General features: G+C 34.9%; 1 protein-coding gene across 1 annotated transcript in view; it reads left to right on the top strand.

Annotated features, from left to right (window-relative positions):
- Positions 1-27,087, top strand: part of LOC135459296 (guanine nucleotide-binding protein G(q) subunit alpha) — a 120,955-nt gene extending 93,868 nt beyond the window's left edge. Inside the window, exons 5-7 of the mRNA XM_064735128.1 lie at positions 170-299; positions 12,718-12,871; positions 16,429-27,087. Of these exons, the coding sequence (XP_064591198.1) occupies positions 170-299; positions 12,718-12,871; positions 16,429-16,619 (475 nt within the window). The 3' untranslated portion in view covers positions 16,620-27,087. The remainder of the gene's footprint in view (positions 1-169; positions 300-12,717; positions 12,872-16,428) is intronic.
- The last annotated feature ends 216 nt before the right edge of the window (positions 27,088-27,303 follow it).

Raw genomic sequence — 27,303 nt, 5'->3', positions numbered from 1 at the left:
GTATGATTAACATGCTTATAACAGATTCTATTAAATATCAGTGGAAAAAAAGCCATTAAGAAAACCTTGCCAAACTGTGTTTTAAACTAAATTCTTGTATTTTGCTGTGTTTGCAGTTGGGTGTTTGTCTGTTAAGGTGTTCATGGATTTGATGTGGTTAATTTTGCAGAATGGTGGATGTAGGAGGCCAACGATCAGAAAGAAGAAAATGGATACATTGCTTTGAAAATGTCACATCTATCATGTTCCTAGTAGCTCTTAGTGAATATGATCAAGTGCTTGTGGAGTCAGATAATGAGGTAAGCAACCGTCAGCAAAACCCATGAGTTCAAAAAAAAATAGTTTTACTAGCCCAGTCCCAGGTGTTTTCTAAATGCATCTACAAGCAATCATACACAAAAGGCACCCAGGGGAGAAGCACTTCAGGGATCAAAGGGGAGGAAGGGTTCAGTCTTCAAGTATGGCTAAGTGGATCTGCTCCATGAAGGATTCAAAGAAGTCTCTGTTTTGTGTTGAAGAGGAATACAGTTGAACACAGAGAAGTGTTTGTTCAGTTACTGTTATGAGCAGAGGCACAATAATAGGTGGTGTAAATGAAGACAAAATTTATAAATTCCTAAGGAACAGCCCCAGGGTAGCAAACTCCATTCCTTTGACTTAAAACCCAAGGTGTATATTGTATTTTTGTTTTAAAAAAACCGAGAGAATTAAGCAAATGGGTGTGCTGACGATTCAAAGCACACTATCCGTTATTTTGAATACAGTTTTGAATGAAGACTAAGGATGATTTTTTATGTTAAAGGTATTTTTCTATCCTGAGGGCTTTTTAAAGTTATTCAATGAACTTTTACAAATTTTAGTAATTAGCACTGTTCTGTGAAAATCTTTCAGCACATACTTTAAAAAGTTAGATGAAAAAAGGAGAACATCAGACAATATCTTCTTCATGGCTGGATACAAGTTTCACTGTTTAAAACAGTTGTTGACATAAAGTAAAACAGGTGTCCCTGGACAATCACATTTTGTATATTGAGCTTTCTTTAGGATTTTTTTTTTTAAAGCCTTAGAGCTCTGGAAATTTTTACATTTGCAGTGTTTTCATAAAAACCCCTGTTTTACATTAAGTGTATAATTACCTGTGTCATTCAAGGCTGAATTTCCAGAAATTATGATGTGGTCTGTACCAGCTTCATTTCCTATAATTTATAGGAAATAGAAGGTAGACACATGTAGTTAAAAAAGAGAAAACTGTCGGACTTGGTATGTTTCAAGTCAAACTGGAAGTGTCTGGTTCTATCTTCTTCTGTTTGCATTATTCTTTTGTAGCCACAAAGTCAACACACCAATACTAAGCATTTTAATTATACAAAGCAAAGCAGAATTTATTGGAAATTGCATAATGTAAAATTAGTTATGATACTTTTCAAACACTATTCTAACTACCCAAAATAAGCTTCATGGAAATCAAAACTTTATTGCAGATGGTTTTTACACCTCACTACTGAACTATTTGTTTTTAACAACAGAGGAAAACTTCTGAACCTTTTTGACTTGAAGTTTAAAATATATTCATGTCTTTAATTCAAATCAGTTTTTGTTTTCAAGTTACACATACATAGCCTAGTAGGCTTTCCAGCACACTTGGGCCTGTGTTACTCTAACTCTGGAAAGGATCTAGACAGACTTAGAGCTGAGCACCAATCTGGGCAGCTCAAGATGTGGCTTTCAGCAAACTTGTCACCTGTCTGTCTAGATTTTCTTGGTATGCCAGGACACTGCCTTCTTCCCTTCTTTTTCTCTCCTCTGTATCTCTAAACATTGCAGTCCCAGAATTAATGGAAGAATGAGTTTATTTATTCCCCACAAAGCAAAGCATAGTTTATCTGAATGTGGGTGTGGCAGAAATATGGCTTTAAATGTTTGTTGACACCTTGAATTAGGAAATTCAACCCACAAAGCTATTTTTGTTCTTCACTGAGGTGTGACAACCTCAGTAGGGAAGACAGTGATTTAACTTGAAGACTTTGGTAACCAGCCAAGAGATACTTTTTCACGCTTAGCTTTAAATTGTGGAGCAGTACTGAAATTTTAGCACCAAAGTGGAGGGAGTGTGTGTGAATGTTCTACTTTCTTAATATGTATGCCATCAGTGCGATACTAGAATGGAATCTAATCATTCTTTGGTCTATGTGGCTCATATTGAAATTAAAATATCTGACTTGACAATTTACAGTGTTCTGCTATTTCCTTTTCATTGCTTTCATGGCCTGATTAAACTGATTTTTGTATGGTGGCCTACTTTCTTTTTCTAATTAGTCCACTGCATATTGCCTTAAGTCTCATTTCCTGTAGTACACTTTTACAGAGAAAAGTGTAGTGTTTAATCGTTTATGTCATCCTTTTTAGTTAATACAGTTTTTTATTAATATAATTTTAATGAATAAATGGAAATATTTAAAAAGGACTATTTTCTATTTGGGGGGGCGAAGGGGGTGTTGGTGGTTATATGAGCTTTCTCATTAGGAAATAAAGACTCTTGATTTTTATTTGAAAATGTAATGCCTGATGGATAGTCAGTTGTAAATCTGTTTGTTTCCTTGTTTATCTTATTCAAGAAAAATACATTTGGATTATAAATCAGATGAGGTTACACTTACTTGGGAGTCTTTGTTAGTGTGTTTCACTGGATATATGTGAGGTAGTGCTGGAAAATGTTTCTATTTTCATGCCCTTGCTGAAATTTAGAATTAAAAGTTCTGAGGAATGTAACTCTTGTGTAAGTGGACATACACAGAAAATAAGACAAGAGTGCAGAGTGCCTGTTATCCAGAGAGGTGCAGGATGACTTCTAAATGACACACCCATGAAATTACACTCCCTTGACAAATACCTGAAGAGTTGTGAGCTTCAGTCCTGAAGACAAGCACACCTGGCTGTCCACCTGTATTTGTATGATGTCTCTAACAGGTGACACTCAGACCCAATCGCATCTCTTTTAAATGTGTTTCTAGATTGTGGATAACTTGATTTTGGTATGAAATACAAAACAGGAAGAGTCAGTAAGGATGGTATATTTTAACACATCCTTCAAAAATTTCAATTGATGTACAGTCATGAAATATTTCTAACAAACACAAAGGAGAGATAGCTAACTGTTCAAAAATCTGCCCTTAATAAAATAGAGAGTCTGTCTAGACTCATAGCTGAAAATGAACAAAACTTGAACCAGAGGACATAATATGCTAATTACATTAATAGTACTGTAAATTAAGTAAATATTTTATCAGTCTGATGTGATGTGACAAAGGACAGCATGTTATAAATTATTAGATGTTTGACCTTTTCAGTTTTTCAGAAAACTCCAAGGGGATTTATGGTGAGATAAAAAATTAAGGAATAATCTCTCCATTAAATGGATTTATGATCTATTATGTCTTATGGGTCACATTGTAGCTCTGAATTATGCCAGCAAATTTGGTGAAATTGGCCGTTTTATCAAATGGCACAGTTTAGAACTTTTTCTTATGTTTAAAATCAACTTATTTGTTTGAATAAAGTGGGGTTTTTTTTAGATTTCCAGGATATGCTGCGTTTGAATATTTGTTAGAGATAGCTTCTTTCAACATGTCAAGTCTCGGTGCAATAATTAGAAAAATGAATTCCAGCTTCATAAGACAACCATAACCACTTGCAGTTATGGAAGAACTAGAGACATAACAGTATATCTGTAAAATGAAGTTCTATAAAAAAGTGAGTTCATTATCTTTGCGCATCTAATTAAGTACTTTAAAACAGCAAAATAGAGAACAGTGTTTATTGAAGCTTGTAGATATTTATTAGTGCACTAAAAGTCTTCAGGTATATAAGATTTCATATAGTTTGTATAGCTCTGTGGTAGTTATGTGTACATTTTTATAGGGTTCTCAGATCAAAACCAGAAAAGACAGAATATAATTTCCTCTGTTCAGATAAATTAATTAATTAATAGGCTAAGTGAAAATTGGAAATTTTCTAAACTATCAAAAAGTAAATGCTGTCTTTCCTGAGGTACTTTCAGAAGTTGCAAAGCAACAGAGGCATTGGACAGCATGAAGTATGCATTGATAAAAGATGATTTTTTAATGTAAGTCATTATGAGTATTCTGAACATTGCCCAAAATATATTCGGGGGAAATGCCAGTTTAGATTATTCTCATCAGAGATAATACATTTTGATTAAATTGAAAAATGTGAAATTCTTGCAGGATTGGAGAGAAATTGTGAATCTCCATGCTAAGAGGAAATTGTTGTTAAGTAGAGTACTCTACCTTTAAAAAACAGCTTTTGTTTTAAAGCCCTTTTTGAAGTTTATACTGCATCTTAAGAAATTACATTTGATTTAGCTAAAGACCAAATCATAATGCCATGGAATTTATCTTAAAACAGTAGCACCTTCCCTTCCCTTTTATCATCAAACTGTCACTCAGTTTTCATTGAAGTTTTATTAAAAGTACCATCTGATTATAATCCATGTATTTACAGATTTTATCTCAGATTACAGTTCTTGTGGAAAAGGATTGTAATGTATGTAGCAGGCAGGAATGGCTTAAGAGTTCTGAGATTTTAAAATTATAGGAAAATTGATTTTTTAGCTTAAGAAATCCTAGAGGTCACATTATCCTAGAGGTCTTTTCCAACTAAAACCATTCTATGACTCTGTGCCTTCAAGCTGTGTCTAATATTGCCATTACTTCCTGCCCGTTCTCCTTTCACACATCTTAAGGTGTTTTCTAGGATCTGTCTCTTCTGAGAGCTTGGCAAATGATGTATTGTTCAGTGGACAAAAAATTATGCGATAAAGATAATTTCTCCATCTTTTGTCCATGGGCTTTCACTTTCTTACAATGTGGTTTGTCTACTTTGAGGACCTGCATTGTCTAACCTGGTATCATAACCAGATTGAATCTTTTTTGTTCCAGTCTTGATCAGTCCCTTTTGAAATATTCTAACAGATTTTTGCATGAGGTACAGTTATATTCGTTCAGAACTGAAGGAGTTCCTCAGAAACTTGTCTAAACCTTCTCTGTTGTGCTGCAGTCTGACATACAGTGGTGTCGCAGCCAGGTGTGTGAAGACTACTGTTTGCACTGGTTGAGAATTCTGCTGCTGTAACTTTATGCTCTCTCATTCTGTCATCAGCATGCCATTGTTTTACAGCTTTTTATCCTGAGCTTACAGACTTCCAAAGCAGTGGCTGTTACTTAAAAAGTGCAGCTGTGATCCTCTGTCAAGTCATCCAGGTTTCTGAAAGGTAGAATAGCAGGTTCATTTATCAATACCAGATGTTTACGTGGCATTAGCAGTAAGAAGGCATAATTTTGTAATTTGAGATGTGAACAGAACCAGTAGGTCTGGAGGTGGCTTGAGCAACATTTCCAATAGCCATTGCAGATGTCTTTCAGGAGTTCAGGGGGCTCTCAGACAAATTAAAACATCTATATCTCTGGAATATGAAGGAACCATCTGACTGAGTCTTTCATGGAAGCAGCATGGAGCTAAATACTCCAGGAAGAAGGTTTCTCTTAAAAATGTTTGTCCAAAATGTTACCAACAGGGGATTATTGAAGTGACTTAATAGTCTGTAAATACAGTGGCCGTCAGTAAAACTGTTTCTGATTTGTTGTTCCTATATCATGAAGGCTGAAAGCAGAATTGTTTGTTTAGATAGGTAGTATCTCCATCCTAAAGAGAGATGTTCAAAGCTTATCTGAACACAGCCATGAGTAAAATTTAACGATGACAAATTTTTTCCTGGCGGAAGCAAGGAGTTGTACCTGATGACTTCCATGTACAGATCCACTCCAATGTAATTTCTTCTTTGATTTTTAGAAAAAAATTTGTATGACATGTGAAAGGAGCAGTTTTTTCTTTGTTTCCTTGGCGAGCATCTTTGTAGTCATGTCATAAGTTTTTCTTTAATACCCCTGAAGAACCCTACTTTATTTGACAGAGGATATCTGCATTAATGTAGTTACCTTCACAATACTTAATTTACACTGAAGAACTGTCTTGCAATTTTATCACATGAAGGCAGAACAGGATATTACGAAAATTAGGGCTTCAGTATCTCAACCACAACTACAAATTGAAATGGAACGAACTTTGTAGAGGGGTTTTCTGCAAAGTTTTTGTGCTCCAAGTAACTGAATAAAGGCTCTGTTCTTTTGATTGATGCAAAAATTTGTTGTTTGTAAATTGCTCCACAGAGAAAGGATCAATATTGCTTGGTTTGTTAAAAAATATTGCAGTTAAAATCTCATTTATTAAAATTTATTAAATTTTGATTAAAATATTGACATGAAACATAGGGCTTACAGCTTAACTTTTAAATCTGAACAAAAGTACATCTGCAAAACAGATGAGCCTAGATGGAACTTGTGTAGCGTTAATTTGTGTAATACATTAACAGGTGACAAATTGCTACCATGTTCCAGTCACACTTTGTTCTGAGGTGTGCAAAAATAAGAAATAGCATGAGACTACACAGTTCAGAGTATGTTTACTCTTCAAAGAGGCAATTATCTGAACAATGTATTTCATTTTTTCATCAGAGCTCTTATGCTGTTCGCATCTGAGCATGCTTCCGCTTCTCTTCCAGCACTGTGTTACTTATTCTCAGTTAGTCATACATGGCTTGGCATGAAGGCTGAAAGAAAACAATACTGAGATCAGAGGACTTCAGTCTTTCTACATCATAAATAAATGTAATGCTTCATTTGGCTGGTTTTTTCATCAACAGCCAACAATCCAGAACAATTGAAAATGTGGCAGTGGGATAATACAAACTCCTTTAGTTAGAACTAAAATCCTCAAATAGTTTTCATACTACCTTATTTATTTTTTCCCATGGGAAATCAAATCTCCAGAATTGATTGGTTATTTGGAAACTTGAGAAAATAGCACATTAACTACCTGTGTCAAACCCCATTGCTCCATGTATTGTATCTCTTAATACCTGTCCACACAAATACATATTTATTTTTGGCTTGTGGATAAAGAACCTTTTGAATGTAAACTATCAGTGCTGGGAAAGATTTTCATTAGGAAGAGTCAGAGCCTCCCTCTTGTTGAAGTGGATGGTTCATAATGGAAGTTGGGAGCTTGGATGATCATGAACCGGCATACAGAGGCTGCCAGAAATATTGCTTGTAAATGGTGCTACTGGCAAAGATGTGACTGTTTGGGGTTTTTTTTCGGGGACAATTTGATTTTAAAATGCTTTTACTTATTTTTCTCAAATATATGTAGGTATTATGAAAATAGCCAATTTTGGCATTACTGTTTTGTGATGAAAAATAATTTAGGAGCCATCTTTGCATTTAAAAAATACTTGACAGCAATACTTGAAGCATGTTTTATGAGTACTTTATAGACCGTTTTTGCTTTGGACAGTATGTTTGGTTTTTGATGATTGTTGAACATGTTGATTTAATAGATTTCAACTGTCATTTGCTTCATCTAGGTCTCTGCTGGGTACATAAAATTGCCATGTACTTTCAAGTGCAGTGTTGCATATTCAGTTTTTGGGAGAGTTGAGAGTTCCTCTTCAAGGTGATTTAAAAATACCGTTCTTATCTACAGAGACTTCTTTCCAGTCCTCCACCAGAAGCTGTTTTTTTCAGTCTAGTTTACAGAAATATTGAAGACAGTGAACAAAATCAAGGAATTATTCCTGAGCTCTGTTTGAAATGGCCTATGACTGCATTTGTGTTACTCATCAAAATATTTGTGTTGCAGTTTTTACTAAGATGACTAGTTACAGCAGTAGAGCTATGAGATTATACTTCATACTGGTGGCAAAAATGCAAAGCACTTCCAATTTTGATACTGTATTTACTTTTTTACACAGTGGAGGACTCTGCACTTACCTCCCACTTCCTCATTTCCTCTACTATTTCCCAGGTTTTGCAAAGCAGTTTCATTAAATATTTAGCCAAGAAATATGCTGTAGGTCTTTCTGTAGAGCTTAACATTGCTTCTATGAAAATAATTGCTGGGGATCTTAGCTGGATAATAGAGACATTCCAAGTTAATACAGAGTTGTACATAAAAACCATGCAAGTTTTTGTCAACCAAAATAATAGAGTCCATGACAGTGACAATAACCTTCAGAAATACTAACTTCTGCTTTTTCTGAAGCTCTCATGCGTCAGTATCTCGTTTTCTACCTTTATCATCTCTGAATGCCCTCTGATTCATATAAGCATTTTTGCCGGCATACAGAAGTTGCATACACAGAACAAGTAGTTTACTGAACAATGCTTGTTCGTTTACCTCCTTGCCACCTTGTCTCTCACTGCATTCCAAGAAAATGTAGTTCCTCAGAATATGTGAAATCCTAATTTTTCTAACAGACGCTGTTTGAATTGCTAACATTTTTTAAAGAGAAAAGTAATTACTACGTTTTTCTTTCAGTGTGTGAATTACAGTACGCCCACTAAATGCCACTCTAGATAGTCATAAAGACAATAATGGGTGAAACTCCACTAGTGCTTCTCTGTTGTTTCAGATTAATATTTTACTAAGTGTTTTCTGTCAAAGCACTGCTTGTTAGCTGGAAAATGCTGCTTTCCCTTCACTGACTACTAGCTGATACAGCTTTTAAATGCTGTTTTAGCACTCTTGCAGGTATTCTTCAGGATCTGACAGTTGATTGCTTATAAATTACATCCATTTTGTTATTTCTCTAATTGTAGGAGTAATTGCATTTTTCCAGAGCAACAGATAGCAAAGAGACATCCAAACAAGAAATCCATCATTTTAATAGGAAAATTGAAAGTGTACATATAAAAAAAAAATTGGAATTAAGTATACTCCTTTTTAATCCATTAAAATTTAAGGAAGAGTAGGTTTGCATTTGGATAAAAATGTGGGGAAACATGGTTTATACTTCTGCTTGTATTTGTATTAATGTTTAATGGTTGTACAAAAATTTTCCAGCGTAAAATCTTTTATATAAGAAGTACATGATAGAAAGAAATTCCATTTTATTTTTCTTTCATAGAAACATATTTCTAGTCATAATATTGGACAGTCATGTAGCTCATTAGTAAGTGCAGTGTTTTTTCTTGATATTGATTTAAATATTAGGATAACTTTGTCCAAGATTATGTAACCTGTTTATAGTTAACAAATTCACTATTGGAGTATGTCTACTGTATTTCTTACTCAGTTTCATAATGATATTTTTACCTTGGACTGACAACTTCGTCAGGTTGTATGGAAGATGGAGAATTTTACACTGGCATCTTTATATCCTTACAAGAAAAATAGAGGAACAGTTGGTGATATCAATATGGTTTTATGTAATTTGGGATTGACAGCAGACAAAAGCTGATCAGGGAAGTTGCCCAGCCCAGCAGATCTTTAGGGATGGTGAATACAGTAATCCTGCTGCGAATTTTCCATGTGCCAAGCCAGAGAGGCCATGATGAGCTGTTGCTGCTGTTGAACAGAGATTGCTGTTGAAGGTTGGCTTCACTGCAGACATTGGCTGTCAGCTACTGAAAAAGCCTTGAGCCACATCCAGCTGCACATTTCTGTACATTACTTATTCTAATTTCTATCTGCAGCATTTTTTGTTGAAGCTGAAATAAGATTTTTCTGGAAACAATTTGGTGAGATAGAGCTGCTCATAAAAGGAGATTAAGTACTTGGACAACCTAGTAAATATTGCCTGCCCCACATTGCTGCTGGTTTTTGGTTTTTTGTTTGTTGTGGTTTTGGTTTTTTTTAGGAGTTTTGTTTGTTTGTTTGTGTGGTTTGGTTTTGAAGAGCCATACTGTAATGCTTGGTTTGGCAAAGCTTCCTTCGTGTTGCATCTGACAGGTCATATCTCCAGTGCTAGTCTCTTTCCATACTCCTTGTAATCGTATCCCTACTATCAGGGACAATACTGTAACATAAAACTATCTTTTACACAAGCAATAGTGCATCCTGTTAAAGAAAGGTTTTTTCAGAAACCAGTTCAACCATATGATCTTGTGATTAATTAAACTGCTAAAAAATATTATGGCACATATATTCAATAAAGGAAAAGAGTAAGCATTGAAAGGAGTGAGCTGTCATTAGAAACAGAAAACCAGTTTAAGACAAATTTTAGAGGATAATAAATTCCTCCAATATTGGAGGAATTTACTCTGGCATAAAAATTGTTTTTATCTGCTGTGACAACCATAAAAGTTGAATTGTCCTTAGTAATTGGATAAACAGAGAGATGAAAGACAGCAGAATGTTAATCAGAGATTGAGAAGTCAAAAATCAATCTCTTCAAATTTTTTCTTAATCAGTCAATCACAGTAAATTAATGAAACCATTATTGCATTTTAATCTGTTATGGCAAACTGCATTTCTCTATATGGGCAGATAAAATTTACTTGAAAATCTCTAGGCCGTTTTTCAATTCCCACAAAACATCTGCAGACTACAGATATAAATGACAACATATCAAAATGTCAGACTGTCTGTCCGTAACACAGTTTGCTTCGATGTCCCTTTGAAATAATTTGCATTCTATTCTATTCTATTCTATTCTATTCTATTCTATTCTATTCTATTCTATTCTATTCTATTCTATTCTATTCTATTCTATTCTATTCTATTCTATTCTATTCTATTCTATTCTATTCTATTCTATTCTATTCTATTCTATTCTATTCTAATTTCATGGTCACCTAATCTGCTGGGAAAAGCATGAAGGGCCCACAGCCAATGTCCTGTGAGGATCTGAGCTTGTTTAGTCTAGTGAAGAAGACACAAGTACTTGCCAACAAGTATTTCTGGAGTTACATGGAGCTAAACTTTTTGAGGTGGACTATATAACAGATATAACTATACTAGGTAGTTCCCATTGCCTTTTCTTAAGGTCTTGTTAAGAGAAGAATTCTGCATATAATGTTGAGAAGAAAATAGCATCTTATTAACAGTTTGTCTAAAGAGTTATGTTTTATGCTCAGCTGTGTTGACATTAGAGGTTCTTTCCTTTCAGAGTGAAATCCTGGCAGTGTTGAAATCAATATGAGTCATGAGATCTGACTGCATGAAAGCAAATGTTTTATTAGTCTGCATTAGTTTCTCAATATATAAATTCAGCTATTTATTTTCATGCACTACAGCAACATGTAATAAAGTTTAACAGACCAAATCATCAGCTTTTAGTACAACATTGAATTAGCTTATTATTTGTTTTTTTGTTTTATGTTTGGTTTGGGTTTTTCATGTTCCCATTCTTGTTTATGTTGTCCTCTCTAAAATGCAAATTAGTGGAAGTAAATATACACTTATGGCAAAACTTTCTGAGTTATCTAACAGATTGTTGTATGGCTCAGTAACAGCAGAATCTGCAGGATTCATGTTCTTATCATCCTCTGGAGGCCCATTTGGTGGTGAAACAACCTTTTCCGGGGGCTGCAGCTTTAAATTATAATAGTAGTAAAAGGAGTAAGTTAGTTCCTGTCTTACAAACCATATTTGCTGTGGCTCTGTATTAACCACATCGAGTCAGCCTAACAATTCAGAACTAATCAAATTGTAGCATTATTTTACAATGACAAAAGTTTTACAAATAGAAATAACTGTAGGCTTTTCTGGTATTTCAGTTATAATGCAAAGTGGTTTCAGGAGCAGCTAAAGAGTTAAAGGCTAATCCAATGGCATTGTTACCAAAAATCAGTAAAAATTAATGTAGCCCCAATGCAGCATTAAGAAGCAGAAATTCTTTATTTGGTCAGATGCACAAGGGGGTAGCTCCTCCAAATACTGTGTGTGCTGAGTACAGAACATTTTCTCTTTATATACTGTATTTTACATACATACATATTAATTTTCCCAGAATAAACATACATACAATCATAATTTCCCCAAAATCCTTGACATGTGGTCCCTTCCCTCTTTGCATGCATTCTTTTGTCTGTGGTTCTCTTTGATGGTACCTGCTGGCCAGCAACCCCAAAGTCATACCTGACTGCCTGATGAACTGGTAAAAGTTAACATAACTGGGCTGGCTGGTTGCTTTCTAATTTTTCTTCCTACAGAATAAGCATTGTGTTCTTCCATAGGCTAGTGGGTTCTGAACAATAAGCATTGTATTAAGTCCAGGTGCCAGTAATTCTTCATCTGGCAACAATGCTAGAAACAAAGGTAATAATTTACAATTTTTTAAAATTCAATGTCATAAACCTTTGATGTTGACATAATATATTGTCAGGTTTTAAATTTACTTGCAATTATTTTAACCTGATCTCTAAGAATTGCTGAACTCTGTATTCAAAATTTGGGAAAGGCAAGTAAAATAAATCATGTTCTTAAACTTTGAATTGGCTGTCTTGTGTTGTTATATATGTCTCTAGCATGAATGACTTGTATTTCAATAACCACCAGTGTGTTGGCTGATTGTAATTGTGCATATTCAGGTTTAGCAAATGTTCTTGTTACAACTTTCAAGTTTGTGACTAGTGTTTTAAAGAATACTTATGGCTTAACTAGCTGAATTTGCAAAAGGAAGATGCCTGAAGGTTTCATTTACTGTTTTCTCTTTACTTTTAATTTAATTAATTGGATCATAGGAAAGTGCAAAGCAAGAAATGGATTCTTTTGCCAAATGGAGTGAAAATGCATGAATTTATTTTGAAAAAAAATAATCTCATGACCACCAAAATTCTGCTCTCTTTTTTATTCCAGAATCGAATGGAAGAAAGCAAAGCACTCTTTAGGACAATTATCACATATCCATGGTTCCAGAACTCTTCAGTTATTCTGTTCTTAAATAAAAAAGATCTACTAGAGGAGAAAATTATGTACTCCCATCTAGTTGATTATTTTCCAGAGTATGACGGTAAGTATAATGACATGCTGTGTTTACACTATAGTACTGGCAAATTGTGCTAGCTTGACCAAATACTAGATAGATAGATACTTTGATATATTCCTTTAAAAATACTAAAAAATTGTAAAAAGTGATTGAAGTTTTGTGGAATTTTTAGGCTGCTAAGATTTTGATTGGTACTGTAATGACTTGTGGGTAGGATGGCAGAACCTCTATTGAGAAACTGTTGACTTTAGATGATATTGTCATATTAGTAGTAAACCACTTTTTGTCATTTTTCAAAAGTTAGGCTGAGAGTTTAAATTGAAATACAAGAGTTAAAAATAAATAGAAACAGATTCCTTAATTGTACATATTGGTTTTATATTTTTGGTGCTTTGAGGTTTGCTTTTATATAAGATTGAATACTGAAGGGGAAGTGTTGTGAGCTCTCTGTAACATTCAGAGAAACAAGCAACCACCCCTTCCGCCCTTTTATTGTACTTTTTTAAAATTGTTCTTTAATTTTACATTGATTATGTGGAGTTAATGTGTGTGTCCATAAAAAAAATTGTGGGCTGTATAAGTGTTTCTATTAAAGCTGTACTTTCAGGAAGTTCTTATGAGGGGAAAAGCTACGTATTTTGAGGTAGCTGAGTGGAGGAGGCCTTGGTAACAGAGAAAAATCAAACTCATATAATAAGAGGTTTAAAGAACTAAATGTTCCTTTTTTTTAAAAGAGAGAATCTATTTTGTCCCACCAGGAAGGAATAGCTGATTGGGAAGCTGAGAAGAAGATTAAAACTCCCATGTTCAAATATGGAAAGTACTAATGGGAAAAATGTACTTCTTATTTTCTGTTAAAGAGGAAGAGAACAGAAAAAGCCTGTAGGATCAGATCATATTATTTATGAGTCAGTGTAAATTTAGTTTCATAGTAATGTAGAGAAGAGAACTGGCAGTTGAATAGAAATATGTTTGTTCTTTTGAATTTACATTGTGTTACAGGTTCCCTAGACAACATCCCAAAGGTGAGTAGACCCTACAGTCTACTCTGTTACCTCCTCTCAAATGTTGACAAAGCCTTTGTAAAATGCTTTTCCAGGGAAAAAAAAAAATAATTCAAACAGTTTGTAAAAACTTTGTTTCTCTTCTCCTTTTTCATTGATGAGGGGGAGAAAAACCTTTTTGGACTATCAAGGATGTGGGAGTGAAGACCTGCAAGTCTTTGAGAATCTTTTGTATCCTAATTCTGTAGGTCTTGCAAGACCTAACTCCAGAGAAAATTTGATGTGATTACAATTTGATGTGTTTACTTCTTATGGCAGGGCGGAGTCTGTGGCTGCAGAGGTGGTCCCCTCTTCTATCCCAGTGTATTGGGGATGTGGGGAGCGGGAGATCTGAGGAAGGTTTCAGAAATAGGTATTTTTAGTTGGATTGCCTCTCTCATCTTCAGAAGGGAGAAAGTAGCCTAGGGATGAGAACTGCTGGCCAGGGTGGCAAATTGGACAGATTAAATTAAGGAGTTCTGCTGCACAGTGCATTAGTAAGAGCTTTGAAAGGGAGGCCGAGCCATGCTGCTAGGTTGGTATGTCATATGAAGACACACTTTCTATGCTAGTGCTTGACAACTAACTCTCAGGCTGGGAGAGGGAGAAAGGGCAAACACAAAAAGAGGCTGTAGTTGGTAGAAAAAGAAGAGAAAAATACTGTTGTAGCACTTGTTATATAGATCTTCATGGTATCATATAGAGCCAGTCATTGAAAACTGCTGATTAGGGAGAGCAGTGAGCAAGAAAGCTACTAACTCATATGATAGTTCTTTTTTAGGTTTCTTAGACCAGAACCACTTTGTCATCTAAATTTGACATTAACTCATTCAGTTTTTTTACGTTCCTGAGGTCTTACACATACTTCTCTATGCTTGAAGTCAGCTAAAAGTTTAAATAACGTAAGATTAGAGGTGCAGATTTGGGTATATCTCTGAATAGGCCAATAGGTCTTGAGAAAACAGTGTGTGTAACTACTGTGAAACTGTTTAACAAAATTCTGTTAGAAACTGTCTAGAAAACTAAGTGATTTATTTTGATGAAATCATTGTCTTTGGAAGCCCAAGAATTTTCTTCATAAATACTCACATATATGTGTGCTATTGTGAGACTTAATATTGCTGCTCTTTGTCTATGATAGAGTCTGGTGTCCAAGCTAAAGGCTGGAGCCAGTTGTGTTTTAGAAGCTGTAGAGGTGTTGGACACTGTCCAACTGTCCAGTGTCCTCTGTCCTGCCTCAGAAAACTTATTATCTGTTTATATTCCTAAATCTCAGAAAATATGTCATCTATGTATGTATGTGCATATTTGTACATCTGTTCACGTGCATACAGCCGTTTACTGCCAAAGCTTACTCTTCCTCCACATAGATTTGCAGCACACCAGAAAGTATGTGCTTTCTCTTTTATACATTCTCGTCCTAAATTTTAGTTGGACAAATTGGAAGTAGTGCAAATTTTAAGCTTGAAGTATTAAAATAATGTCTGTTACCCAGTTGGTGAAATGTGTGGACATGTGTTGGGCACCAAACTATAGATTTTATGATTACTGAAGGATGGAGCTACAAATAACAGCTGGATGCTGGTATTTGTATTCTGCATTACAACAAACTAATGAAGAGAACAGGAGGAAACAGCACAGAAAATCTGTGTTCTGTAGAAACCCACATTTCAGAAACCCAAGAGCAAAGGTACAATGACTTGGTGGCAGCACTAGAATAATTGAACAGGATTCACCAGCTTGTGGCTTATGTTCTTGCTTCTGCGCTGCTCTTTTGCCTGTGAACTTGAATGAATCCTTACTGTTGCAGGCTGGAAGTAATTACTTTACCTTCTGAGATCTTTTAAACTGAAAATGTAGTTTGGTTAGATTGACTCTGTCCTTCTGAGAGTTACAACTTTAATTTAGATATGATAGGATCATTAGCATACATAATTTAGATACCAACAAAAATACTAGATACTTTAAATTGTTAGAACATGAGCCTTTTACAGGCAACAGTTTCAGCTGGAGAGCAGCTGTGTATTTTATTATCACTTAAAGCAAATTAAGGTCTATTGATGACAATGTCAGATCCAGGTCAGGATATGATTTCTCAATGCTTCCTACTCAAATCCATATAAAACTAGTAAACTTGCAGTGCTAAAATAACTGAAGTAAAATTTAAATATAGTAGGTTTAGACTGAACATTCACCATTTCTACTAACTTTTAAAAGATTTAATTATATAGCTAATTTTTTTAAATTTTCATTCTATGCATTTATAAATCACCTGTTCTAAAACAGGTGACTTATCTTGGTAAAAAAAGAAGATAGTCAGCAGTGAAAGACCAGCTCTGACTTGGTGAACATCTAAAATTTCTTTCCATCTTTATTTTTAATAGTTCCTACCACAAGGAATGCAGCCAGTATATGATAATACTGATTAGTGAAAGGTTCCCCATCTTCTTTTAGGTGGAGATCACAGACTAAGCCTTCCTTATTTTCTTTTAAAGAAGTGGAATACAAAGTTGACTGAAAACTGAACTTCTCTTCCAGGACCACAGCGGGATGCACAGGCAGCACGAGAGTTCATCCTGAAGATGTTCGTAGACCTGAATCCAGACAGTGACAAAATTATCTACTCTCACTTCACATGTGCTACAGACACAGAGAACATCCGCTTCGTCTTTGCTGCTGTCAAGGACACAATCCTACAGTTAAACCTGAAAGAGTACAACCTGGTCTAACTGTACCTGGGGCATCCTTCAAAACCAATTTTCCGTGATTGAAGATACACAAGAGGGGACTGTATTATAATCTGTGAAAACAATTTGCATAATACTAATTTATTGCCGGCCTGGACTCTGTGAATGTCCACAGAGTTTGTAGTTAATATTATGATTTTATTTAAAGTATATGGAGGAAAAACAAAAGATGCTGAAGTACATTCACAGCACATTTCCTCATTTTTTAGGTAAAACCATGTGACTCAATGTGTTTCAAATTCTCAGTCGTACATTTACAAAGGATAGCAGTTTTTTGCTATTGAAGCAAAATCAAGCTGATTTCCTCTTTGCCTAACCCTTTCTCTTCCCCTTCTTTCCTACTCCACTTACCTTTTAAAAGGTACAATGGCCTTTTTTTTCCCCCCCAGTTGCATTCCTGGGTGAAATATTTTCTGTTGAATGATTTGGTCGGGAAAACACTATCATCACTGTTTAAGTCATCAGTATGACTTAAATTTTACAGTATGTACTTTGAAGGATCAAAAAGTATTGATACTGTGATTTTTAAATTCTTTACATGGGTGTCTTCATTCTGTCTTCACTTCTGAGACTAGAATATTTGGATTGCAAAACAGAATTACAGTTGTCTAAGGATAATAAATGTAACCATAGTTTTACAGTTAAGAAAGGTGCACAGAAGACAGTAATGAAGTAATTAGACACAATCTGGGATGTACATGGAATATGTTAGAACGTCTTTTTAATTGCCATGTGCCATTTTTTTCTCTCTTCTTTTATTCACAAATGCCAAATAGAAAAGTCGTAGACACTACATTTTCCTCAGTGGCTGCAGCCTGAAACAATGTTTTTCTCAGTTGTGTGGGGTGTTTTCTCTTATGTTAGAGCTTTTTTAAGTGTTTTCTTTCCACAGTAGAAAAATTATTTTTATTGTACAAAATTCATGTTGCCAAATCTGGCTTTTTATAAAAGCAATGCGCTTGAAATATAAGATACTGATTGAAATGCCAAATGGATGGGTTGGGAACTGACCTGATTGAATCAACTGCCAAATGATTAACACACACAGTTTCAGCTCATGTGTTCCCTTTTTTAGAAAGTGTACCATTTTCTAATGCCAAAACCAACATGTAAGTGAATATTCTATAAGGTGTACCATGCACCCGCATGTAGTCTAGTAATTTAAAGACAATTTAGATCTCTCATTTTGTAAGTTATGACATGAGATTGTTTTCTGTAATAATGTCAAGGCACCTTCAGTTGTATTACAAGAAGTTATTGATGAGAGATCACATTCAGGAACTTTTTCTGATAAGGTTGATTGTTAATTGATTCACAGGCATTTGATAGGCTTTCATGCAAAATAGCCTTTCTCAATGTTCTTTAGAAGAGATTTATAAATGTAAATGAAGCAGTGACAAAATCATTCTTGAAATTTAAATGTGCAATTTTTAACAAACAAAAGTGCAGCACATATTGATGAGCCTTTATTCCGCAGCTTAGGTTGAAGGTTTTTTGACCAGGTGCGTGATTTCTAGCAAGAAAGCTCTGCACAGACTTCAGACCTGTAATTGGATTGATTATCTATGATGCCAGCTGGCACTGGAGTGCACTTAACACAAAAATGGCTGCCACCTAGCAGCAGATGGGAGGTGGAAAAAAGAATGGTTTATTAGTTGATTTCCAAAGTTAACAATGAGATATTTTTCATCCTTAACCCTCCCAAATTCAAAAGAACGATAATAAGAACAGTTACTATTTTTGCTCCCTCTTAAAACACCTTGTAATTTAAAACTGGTTGTAGGTATAGTGCAATTATGAATGCTATAATCATTGTACATACATATATATATATATATATATATGGCAGCATCCATATTGGCTTTGTAATCATTAATTTTTTTGGCAAATTGAATGTGCTGTATTGATATGTATCTATGTAATTGTATTGTATGTCTTATAGCTAATTCACATTTTAAATAATGTTATTTTATTTACTTTTTTTAAGAGAGAAGAATGTAAATTTTGTCAGTTTATTTCTGACTAGGGATTCGTTGTTGTTTTTATTTACAAAACAAAATACTATAGTACAGAGCGGTACTAGAATCGTGCTGTATAAAATCATTTGCACATTCCTGAATAGAAGTAAATTGGAGACACCGAGACAGAGATGATTCACATTCAAAACAATGCTCAAATCTTATCAGGGCTTTATACAGCTGTAGCAAACAATCCTATTACAAGAACTTATGCTATTATATCTCATATTGGAACATAAACTTTAAATAGAAATTTCAGGTTTTATTTGACTGAATCGCATTAGGTTATTTTCACTTTTCTGATAGTTGTATTGGAAAAGTAAATTCAGAGATATTTCAAACCATTGTACCATAAGTACTAATGCATATATGCTGTTGCCCTACAAATACCATGACAAAATTCAAAACATCAGATCAGTCTTTCAGAAACTGTGGAAACCTTAGGTATAAAAACAACAACCAAAAAGTCACTATTGTTAACGATTTTAGGGAGTTAAAGTGTTTTATTTAATGAAGCTAAAGCAAGTAGATGTAGATTATAAAAAGTGACACTGACATTCTGAATAGGGGATCAGAACAGTGATTCTTTCTTACATACAGCTTAACAAAATTGGTCCTGATCATGCTATAAATGCAACAGAGCTTCTGTTTTCACAGTTCCACTGTTGATAATATCCCTTTTTTTAACCTGGGAATACATTGCCCACACTGGGTTCAGTGCTATAAATAGAACTGCAGCCAAAAAAGGAAGGGGCAAAAAAAAAAAAGAGGGGAAAAGAAAAAAAAACCAAAAGAAAAAAAATACAAACACAACCAAACAAAAAGCTTAGACAGTGGTGTCTAACAAAAGTTTGGGGTTTTTAAATTTGCTTGGTTTTTTTTCTTACGGGGATATTGGGTGGGGGAGAAGGAAATGTGGTTCCAAGTTTTGTATAAAAACGAAACAAAAGTTTACTCATGCTTTATAGTTATATTGTGATTGCAGAAGTTTTCAAGCGTGTGTGCCACTGGGCTATTTCCTGGTATTTTTTTTAGGTAAGTTGAACCTGTGGCAATGTTTAGATCATTTGAGCATGTTCTGGGAAAAAAAAAAATATTCGGCATGCCAAGGCAAGCTTTACATGAATCACCTAACACAGCATTGCAGTATGACAGTTTACAAAACATTTTCTTTTAAAATAACACAGCTGTTCCCACTTGTAGTATATTCCATTGTGGTGGTGGTGGTGGTGGTGTTGCTGTTGTTTTAATTGGTGGTTTCTACTATGCCTTATAGTGCTTAAGTCCAGAAGTTTGTGCCTCTAACATGAAGCTGAAGGCAAAAACATCAAGACAGAAACCCTTTTAACTTTGCCAAAATGATGTGTTTTCTTTGAATGTTATAAATGGGGGAGGAGGGAAGGAAAATGTCTTGGGAACCTGTGTATTCTAAATGTTCACTAGCACAAGAAAGCTGTAATATGTGTTTTACAGAAACCTGGAACTTGCCTTTTTCACAAATTAACTGTCACTGTCCTTACAGATGTAGGATGATGCAGCTATAAGGGCAGTTTACTTTTTATAATTCAGTCTCTTTTGATTGTCAAGGTGTATGGACTGTACTTTTTAATCATACTGCCACATGATTGTGAATCACTTTTTAAAGTTTGAAAATGGAGAAGAGACTTTTAATGCTGGATAACAGTCAGAATTGACTGCATGATTTGCAAAAACTCTATATGGGGGAAAAGGGCTGCATATAGATTTTGCTAGACTCCCAGCCTTGAGTTGTAAGGTGCAGAAGACTTTCAGATTACTCAACCTCATGACCCTTTCCTTGTTAAACAGTCTTCACAAAAGAATGAAATATTAGGAGAAAACAAGTACATGTTAACCCACATGAAAAAAATAAAATTTAGACATTTAATTTATTACATGTGCTGCTATTCTTGGAGATCTGTGCATAGTTATCCTGCAGACTATTACATTAGTGAACTAATGAAGTGTTCACAGCATATTAGCAAGGCCTACACATGACCTACCTCTAGTTAAGAGATTAGTAAAGTAGCTATGTTTTGGAGAGATTGACATAAGTAATTTAGAAAATTTAAATGTCCTGGTATTTAATTAACCATGGTATTTTAGAAATTGATGCTTTTACAAATGCGGTCCCTCTTTTGACATAAACCATAAGTTCTAGCATTTAATAGACATTAAACAACTAAAGCCTTACCAGTTTGTTAGTTTAGTAGAAGTCTTGCAAAACAATAGCTTTAGTTTGAGAAGTGGAGCTACTGATATTTCCTTTGTTTTGCCTTCTGGTTATCTGTAGCATTTTGAGTTCTGTCAGTCAAACAAGAAATTTTTCTATCTAGTCAATACATTGGGGTCACAATTTAGATGATAAAAGAACTTTACTGTAGGTTTATCTTGAGCTTTTTCACAGTAGTCATACTGCAGGTAAGAAAGGAAGAGAGATTTTGAAAACAGTGTCAAAAGATATATTAAGTTTTATGTAAATTATTTGAAGGTTTTTTTTCTCTCAGAATACAGTTTAAACTGGTTTCCTCGTTTACCATGCTGCAGGAAATCCTTATTTGACCAGTTCTTAATAATTTTTTTCTTTTAAGGAAGGGATGTCAGATGCATTTTTAAACTTAAGAGTATTTAAAATAATATTTGCTGTTCTTAAAGTGTCACATAAATGCATGTATTGTGTGTTGCTTGAGGGATGGAAATAGGTTTTTTTGAAAAACTAATATTGTACAGTTTCTGCCCCTCAAAAATGTTGATGGTTAAAAAGACAGTATTTTTTGCCATATCTTCATACTATAGCATCTTCATTCCTTGAAATTTAGTTTTTCTGGAATATTTGGACTTATTGTTCTCCCAAAATGATTCTTATTTGGTAAATGCTGGAGACATGTATTACTCCAAAATTACTTTTTAATTATACATGCTCCATCATCAGTGTCTAAATACTAAATTTCCAGAGTATCTTTGTTACAGCCAGATGTTCAAAACATTTAGTGTTTGTTACAACGGAGAAGGTAATTCGACAGTATTATAAAAGTTTTGGAGTGTTTTTTGGCTTGTGTACAATGGAAACTCAGAAGCATGGGAGAAAAGAAATAAAACCTATGTCTTAAGAAAAGAAAGCTCATGCTTTGCAGACAGGAAATTTTTTTAAGGCATTTTGGATGATTGCAGTACTACTGCAAGAGTAGTGTGTTTCTTAGATCTTTTTGTTCAAATATGTCATGACAGCTGTAACAGAAAGAGGCCCATGTGCTACTTTTCAGGAGTTTGACTCATACCTGGTCAACAATCAGTGGATCTGAGATCATCATTACTGAAGAAATAGTATTTCAGGCAAGTTGCAAAAATTAGTTGGTTCTCTGTTAAGTGAACAAAACAGTTGAGGTAAGAATCCTTACCTCCAACAGAGTGCAAACTGTTTGCCTAAGCAAAGACAAGAGTGAATGGTTCCTCGTTTTTCTTTCCAGTTGCAGAATGTATGGCAGAAGGATCAGTCACTAGGAAAGAATTTATTTTATGTCTGTGTCTCAGTGAAGATAACGTCAACATACTACAGTGTCATTGTGGCCCTTAGATATGTGAAATAGATGTAGAAGCTGTATCTGTGTGATAAGTTGTGCATACTTGCGATTAAAGTCTTACATCAGATGCTGTGATCATTCACCCAATTACCAGGCACTTTGTAGGATACTGTTCCAAACATCTAGGAGTTACAGAATATTTTAAAAATGCCACAAATGCACAACTGTCAGATCCTCAGGAGCACATCTGGTATCAGTATCTGATACGAAGGCACCAGACCCCCTCTCACAGCTCATTACTTTTAAAAGGAGCTACCCTCCAATACCTCTGATCCTGGTTTTCTTCTGCTCAGAGCTTTCTCTCACCCTTATGTCAGCCCTGCTGCTTTGTCAATGAACTGGGTGGAAAAACAACCACCTTATTTTTGATCTTCTTGCTTGGCTGCTGTATTAGTCTAATTTTCAGGGGTGTCAGCCAGTTTGGCTGACCAAGAAGTTCCAAGAAGTGCTAAGTTGACCAAGTGGAAGGGGTAGAATTGTGTGGCCCAAAGGCTTAGAAATGAGGAAAAAAAGGAGTAACACATTCCTCCCTGAAAACCTCATCCTAGTGCTGTAGTTTCTAAACCCTTCATTTTATGCACTATTAGCTATTCTGGCTTGGAAGTGTTGCACTTTTCATTTTTAAAGGCCTTGATTGCATCCTTATTCTTAAAAAAAAGAAAAAAAAGGAAACTGCCAAACATGGAAAACTCTTTCTTGTTCCCCTTTAAGAATCACAAATTTCTGTGTACATAGACTAAATGAAACTAGTCAGACTGCTGACTGATGCCAAGAAATCAAACTTAGTGTTAAGGATAGAAAAATACAAAAATTGGACTTTTATTCATACCGCCAAAAAAACCCTCAAAACGGCTAAACAAAACAAAACAAAAAAAAACCCAAACAAACCAAAACTTGTTCTTTTCCAGTAAGCTCAAAAAAGATGTTTTCTATCTTATTTAAAATGCTCTGTTGCTGGGCATGATATTCAAGGTTTACTGTGTCTTGTCCAAGGCACTTCTTTCTCCATCCACATTTATTTAATATCACACATTAATTGCTTCCTCTTCTACACTCATTAATTACCATCTAAAGAAAATACAGTATTGCTTTATGTATGCGCACTCTGGAATACTTTCTGATCCTTGTGAATTAAATGTAAATTGGTCTGGTAAAATTCAACAACTGCTGATGTGGAACACACAGCTGAAGAGGAACACACTTTCTGCCTAATCTTCTTCCTCCTGCCATTTTGTTTTGATTATTTTTTGATATCTTTCCTTTATCCTGTTTGCCACAAAGAGAGGGTTTCTTGACATACCAGATTCAATTCTGGTAGCCATTACAGAGTTGATCATACTGGCTGAATTAAAAGACAAATCGTGAGTAAGAACAGCTTCAGAAGGTTCCTGCAATCAGGGGAAGATACAATTAGCCTTTTGGACATGTATTTCAGAAAACTGTAACACCATAGTTGGAATACAATCATTTGAACAATGTAGTTGGCAAACATGGCCCAAATTTTGCCATTTTAATATGTCATTTTGCATTGTCAGTAGAGAGCTGTTTGCTAAGATGTTGCTGAAAATTTGCCTTTTTTCCTGCAGTCCTGTATGAGGTGGTTAATGCAATGATCAGGCTGGCACTCAACTGAAGAGATGCATTAATTCGACAATAAGTTCAAATGTATTCTTGCAGACACTATGGCATAAGATTACTTTATATGATGCTAACAACAACAAAAAAGATACTTGCATGCATGCAGTAAATATTTAAGATATTGCACTTTTATACATTTATTTTGAAGAGGAATCACTCTCTCCCTAAAAATAAAATTCCATTTATCTCACAATGAAGTATCTGGAGTCTCTTAACAACTGTCAATTACGTGTGCACACAAGTGTGATTATTGTATACTAGAGGTTAAATAATCTGTTGTCACATGCTGCAGAATACTTGGTTTATTTCAAATGCTGATTTTGGAAAAGCCAAGTAATGTTTTTATTAGTATCTTGGTGACTACTTTTCTCATGTTTTTAGAAGAACATTCACAGTTGCTAATAAGACCTGATTTATTTTAGCTCAAGAAATTAACTGATTTACTATTATTATCAAAGTTTTTTATTCAAAAAACTTTGAATAAAAATTTTATTTAGAACTTCACTCTTTCATCTCACTTTGCTGAAGTTAAGCAACCTGAGTGTAATTGAGAGGCCAAAAGCTAGATATAAATGTAGTCAAATTTGATACTTCCCTTGCGTAATAATCTTCTAATGTACAAATCAATTACATTACTATAATTTAGCTGATGGAGCTATTCCTCTTGAATTGCAATGAGCTGTGGTGGTACTAAAAAGAAATCAGTTGTCCTTATCTTATATACATAATCATAATATTTGGATTCTTTATGAGATGTTGGAAGAGTTCAAATAATATTATGACTAATACATGTAAAAACAACTTAACTGATTTTTCAGTATTATTTAACGGTCTAGAAATTGTTGGAATCTCTTGTAAGAAGTTATAGAACTGGTGCTACAAGTGAAAGATTTCTGTAGTTATGGATTAAATAATTCTCTTTTGATACATATTCACACTTATACATGCTGATTTTATTTCTGCTAATATGAAATAAAAGCAACTCCACTCTAGATAGCAAAACATAGTCCTCAGTTGAAAACCAGAAGGGCAAAGTATTACATAGCTAGAAGGTAAATACAGGCTTAATCTAGATGATAGTGGGCAATGTAAATGAGCACATCACATTTCCTAAGCAGAGAAAAGTTTATGTAAACTGAGAAATAATTTGTGAGTTCTTTAGTTGACTGTTCACTTGTTCAAGCTTAATAGAAAAAGCAATCTGCATTTGAGATACTTTACTAGCATCTCTCTTCTTTAAACATTTTGCAGGTCAAAGCAAAGTGGGTTAAAAGCTTAGTCTCCCTTACTCTGATGTTCTAGAGTTGAGAAATACACACTCACACTCACAATACATACATTTCGGGATGTTTAAATCGATGCCTCTGAATTGCAGCAGAGGGGGATAGTGAAATGCTGCAAGGCATGGAAGGCAAACCTTATGTCCCCAGTCATGCAGATGAAAATGATTTTGCCAGTTGATCTGCAAAATACACATAATTTAATTATTTCATTTGTCTTCTCAGTAGAAAATATTGTGGCTTCAGTACCCTAGCAGTCATTTTAATTCTAACTGAAGAGTTCTTAATTAACAACTGTTCAGTTTTTTCTAATGGAAACAGAGACAATTGTTGTCTTACCCTAGGCTACAAAAACAGCTTCACACCTTTCCTGAACTCTTGGTCATTCAATGTTTGATTTGCTGTCTTGGAGAGCCACAGTATGACCTTTATTTAGCCTTCTGTTGCACACAGGCAAAAAGACAGGTCCTAACCACAATAAATTAATGAAAGGGCAGACAAATTTAGCTGCTGCAGATTCATTTTCTGCAATCTATTCATACTGGCTTAGCCTTTGCATTTAATAATTCTGTCACCAACACAGTTTAGGAGAAAATAGTTTCCCTTGTCTGCCTGGAGGTATTTTGAGTAAAACTTTGATTCCACTCACATATATACATGGAAAAGAAATCTGCTTCTCAGAAGAGGATTCTTTTACAGCTGATTATCTGATATTTCCAAACATTAACTTGGTAATTGGAGGTCTGTAAGTGATAGAGGGTGAAGCATTAAAAGAAAGTGTATTTCCCTCACTTAGGCTGAGAAGCATTATTTAAAATGCTTATGGGTACATGGAAATTGCTATTCAGTGCACAGCGATCACCTTGGCCTGCTGTGTCACCTGTGAATCCAGGGCCCTAAAGAAAAGTCATAGCAGAAAGTCATGGTGTCAGATGTTCCTGTGTTCAAAGCAAGAGTAGATGTGCTGCTGCTTTTGTGGAGCAAACTTTCTCTACAACAGAGATACCTGTTTTCTTCCTTCTCCCTATCATTTCTATACATAAAAAACCAACCAAACAACAACAAAAAAACCAAAACCACCACACCCAATCACAAAAACCAACCCTAACAAACAAAACCTCTCAAAGGAGCTGGGAAGGCTTATGACACACACACATTCCAGACAGCAGTTTTCAGCCATGTTGTTTGAGCCTCTGAGTGCCCAGGTCTACAAATACGACCACTGGCTGTTGATGTGGAGCCTGTAACTACATCAAGCCTGTAACGTCAGGCAGGGTTTGATATGTGGTATGAAATATGTGGCTACTGTTCTGTAAGAAGATGCCTTTCCCAAGTGGCAAGAGAAGTAATAGGTAATCACAGATGGCCATCGACCATGTACTAAGATCTATGGCGAGAACAGGCAAGACACTGGAATGTGAAGAATGTCACAGACCAAAGTTACTGGTAAAGGAGGTGACTTTCTTATGGCAGAAAACTATTACACTTGGACCAAAAATGCACTGGGAAAACAGCAGCATGGCATATGTCATACCACTTAATAAAAGTTCCTTTGAAAATAAAAATTGTAAAGTCTGAGGTATTTTGCCAAGACTTCAGGGCTGTCATTAAATAAAACACAAGTTGAGAATATATCTGTGCATATACTACCTAGCAGTAAATTCGGGAGCTGTGACATTTGGAAAATGGCATATATAAATGACATAAAGAATGCAACACTAAGCCAATGGCAGGCCGCACAACTTTACTTCTCTCATCATAGACAAATACAAATGCTTTTAAGTACATTTTTCTATTTGTACATGCACATTTCTATTGGCATAGCAAGCATATCCAGGCATTTTGTGATGTCTGAGAGTGCCACAGTCTTACAGATAATGCTTACCTATGTAAAGAATTTTCAAGAAGTTATTGTAAAACCATTGTAATTTCATAGTTGTCAATGAAAACTAAAAGTTGTATTTTGATTTTTTTTTGTGTTAAATTAAACAAGTTTATTTTAAAGGTGTTTTCTACAAGAACCTACTTTCTCGATATTTTACATCAAAGCATAGCTATGGTTTTGCCGCTGGCTGAAGAGGATTCGGTTTCACAAACTACAATGATAATGGGGAAATTATGCATGCTGTGG

The sequence above is a fragment of the Zonotrichia leucophrys genome, chromosome Z (genome assembly GCF_028769735.1).
Source record: "Zonotrichia leucophrys gambelii isolate GWCS_2022_RI chromosome Z, RI_Zleu_2.0, whole genome shotgun sequence".
Classification (NCBI taxonomy): Eukaryota; Metazoa; Chordata; class Aves; order Passeriformes; family Passerellidae; genus Zonotrichia; species Zonotrichia leucophrys.
The sequence above is the reverse complement of the archived record's forward strand: the minus strand, read 5'-3'. Positions and strand labels throughout refer to the sequence as shown.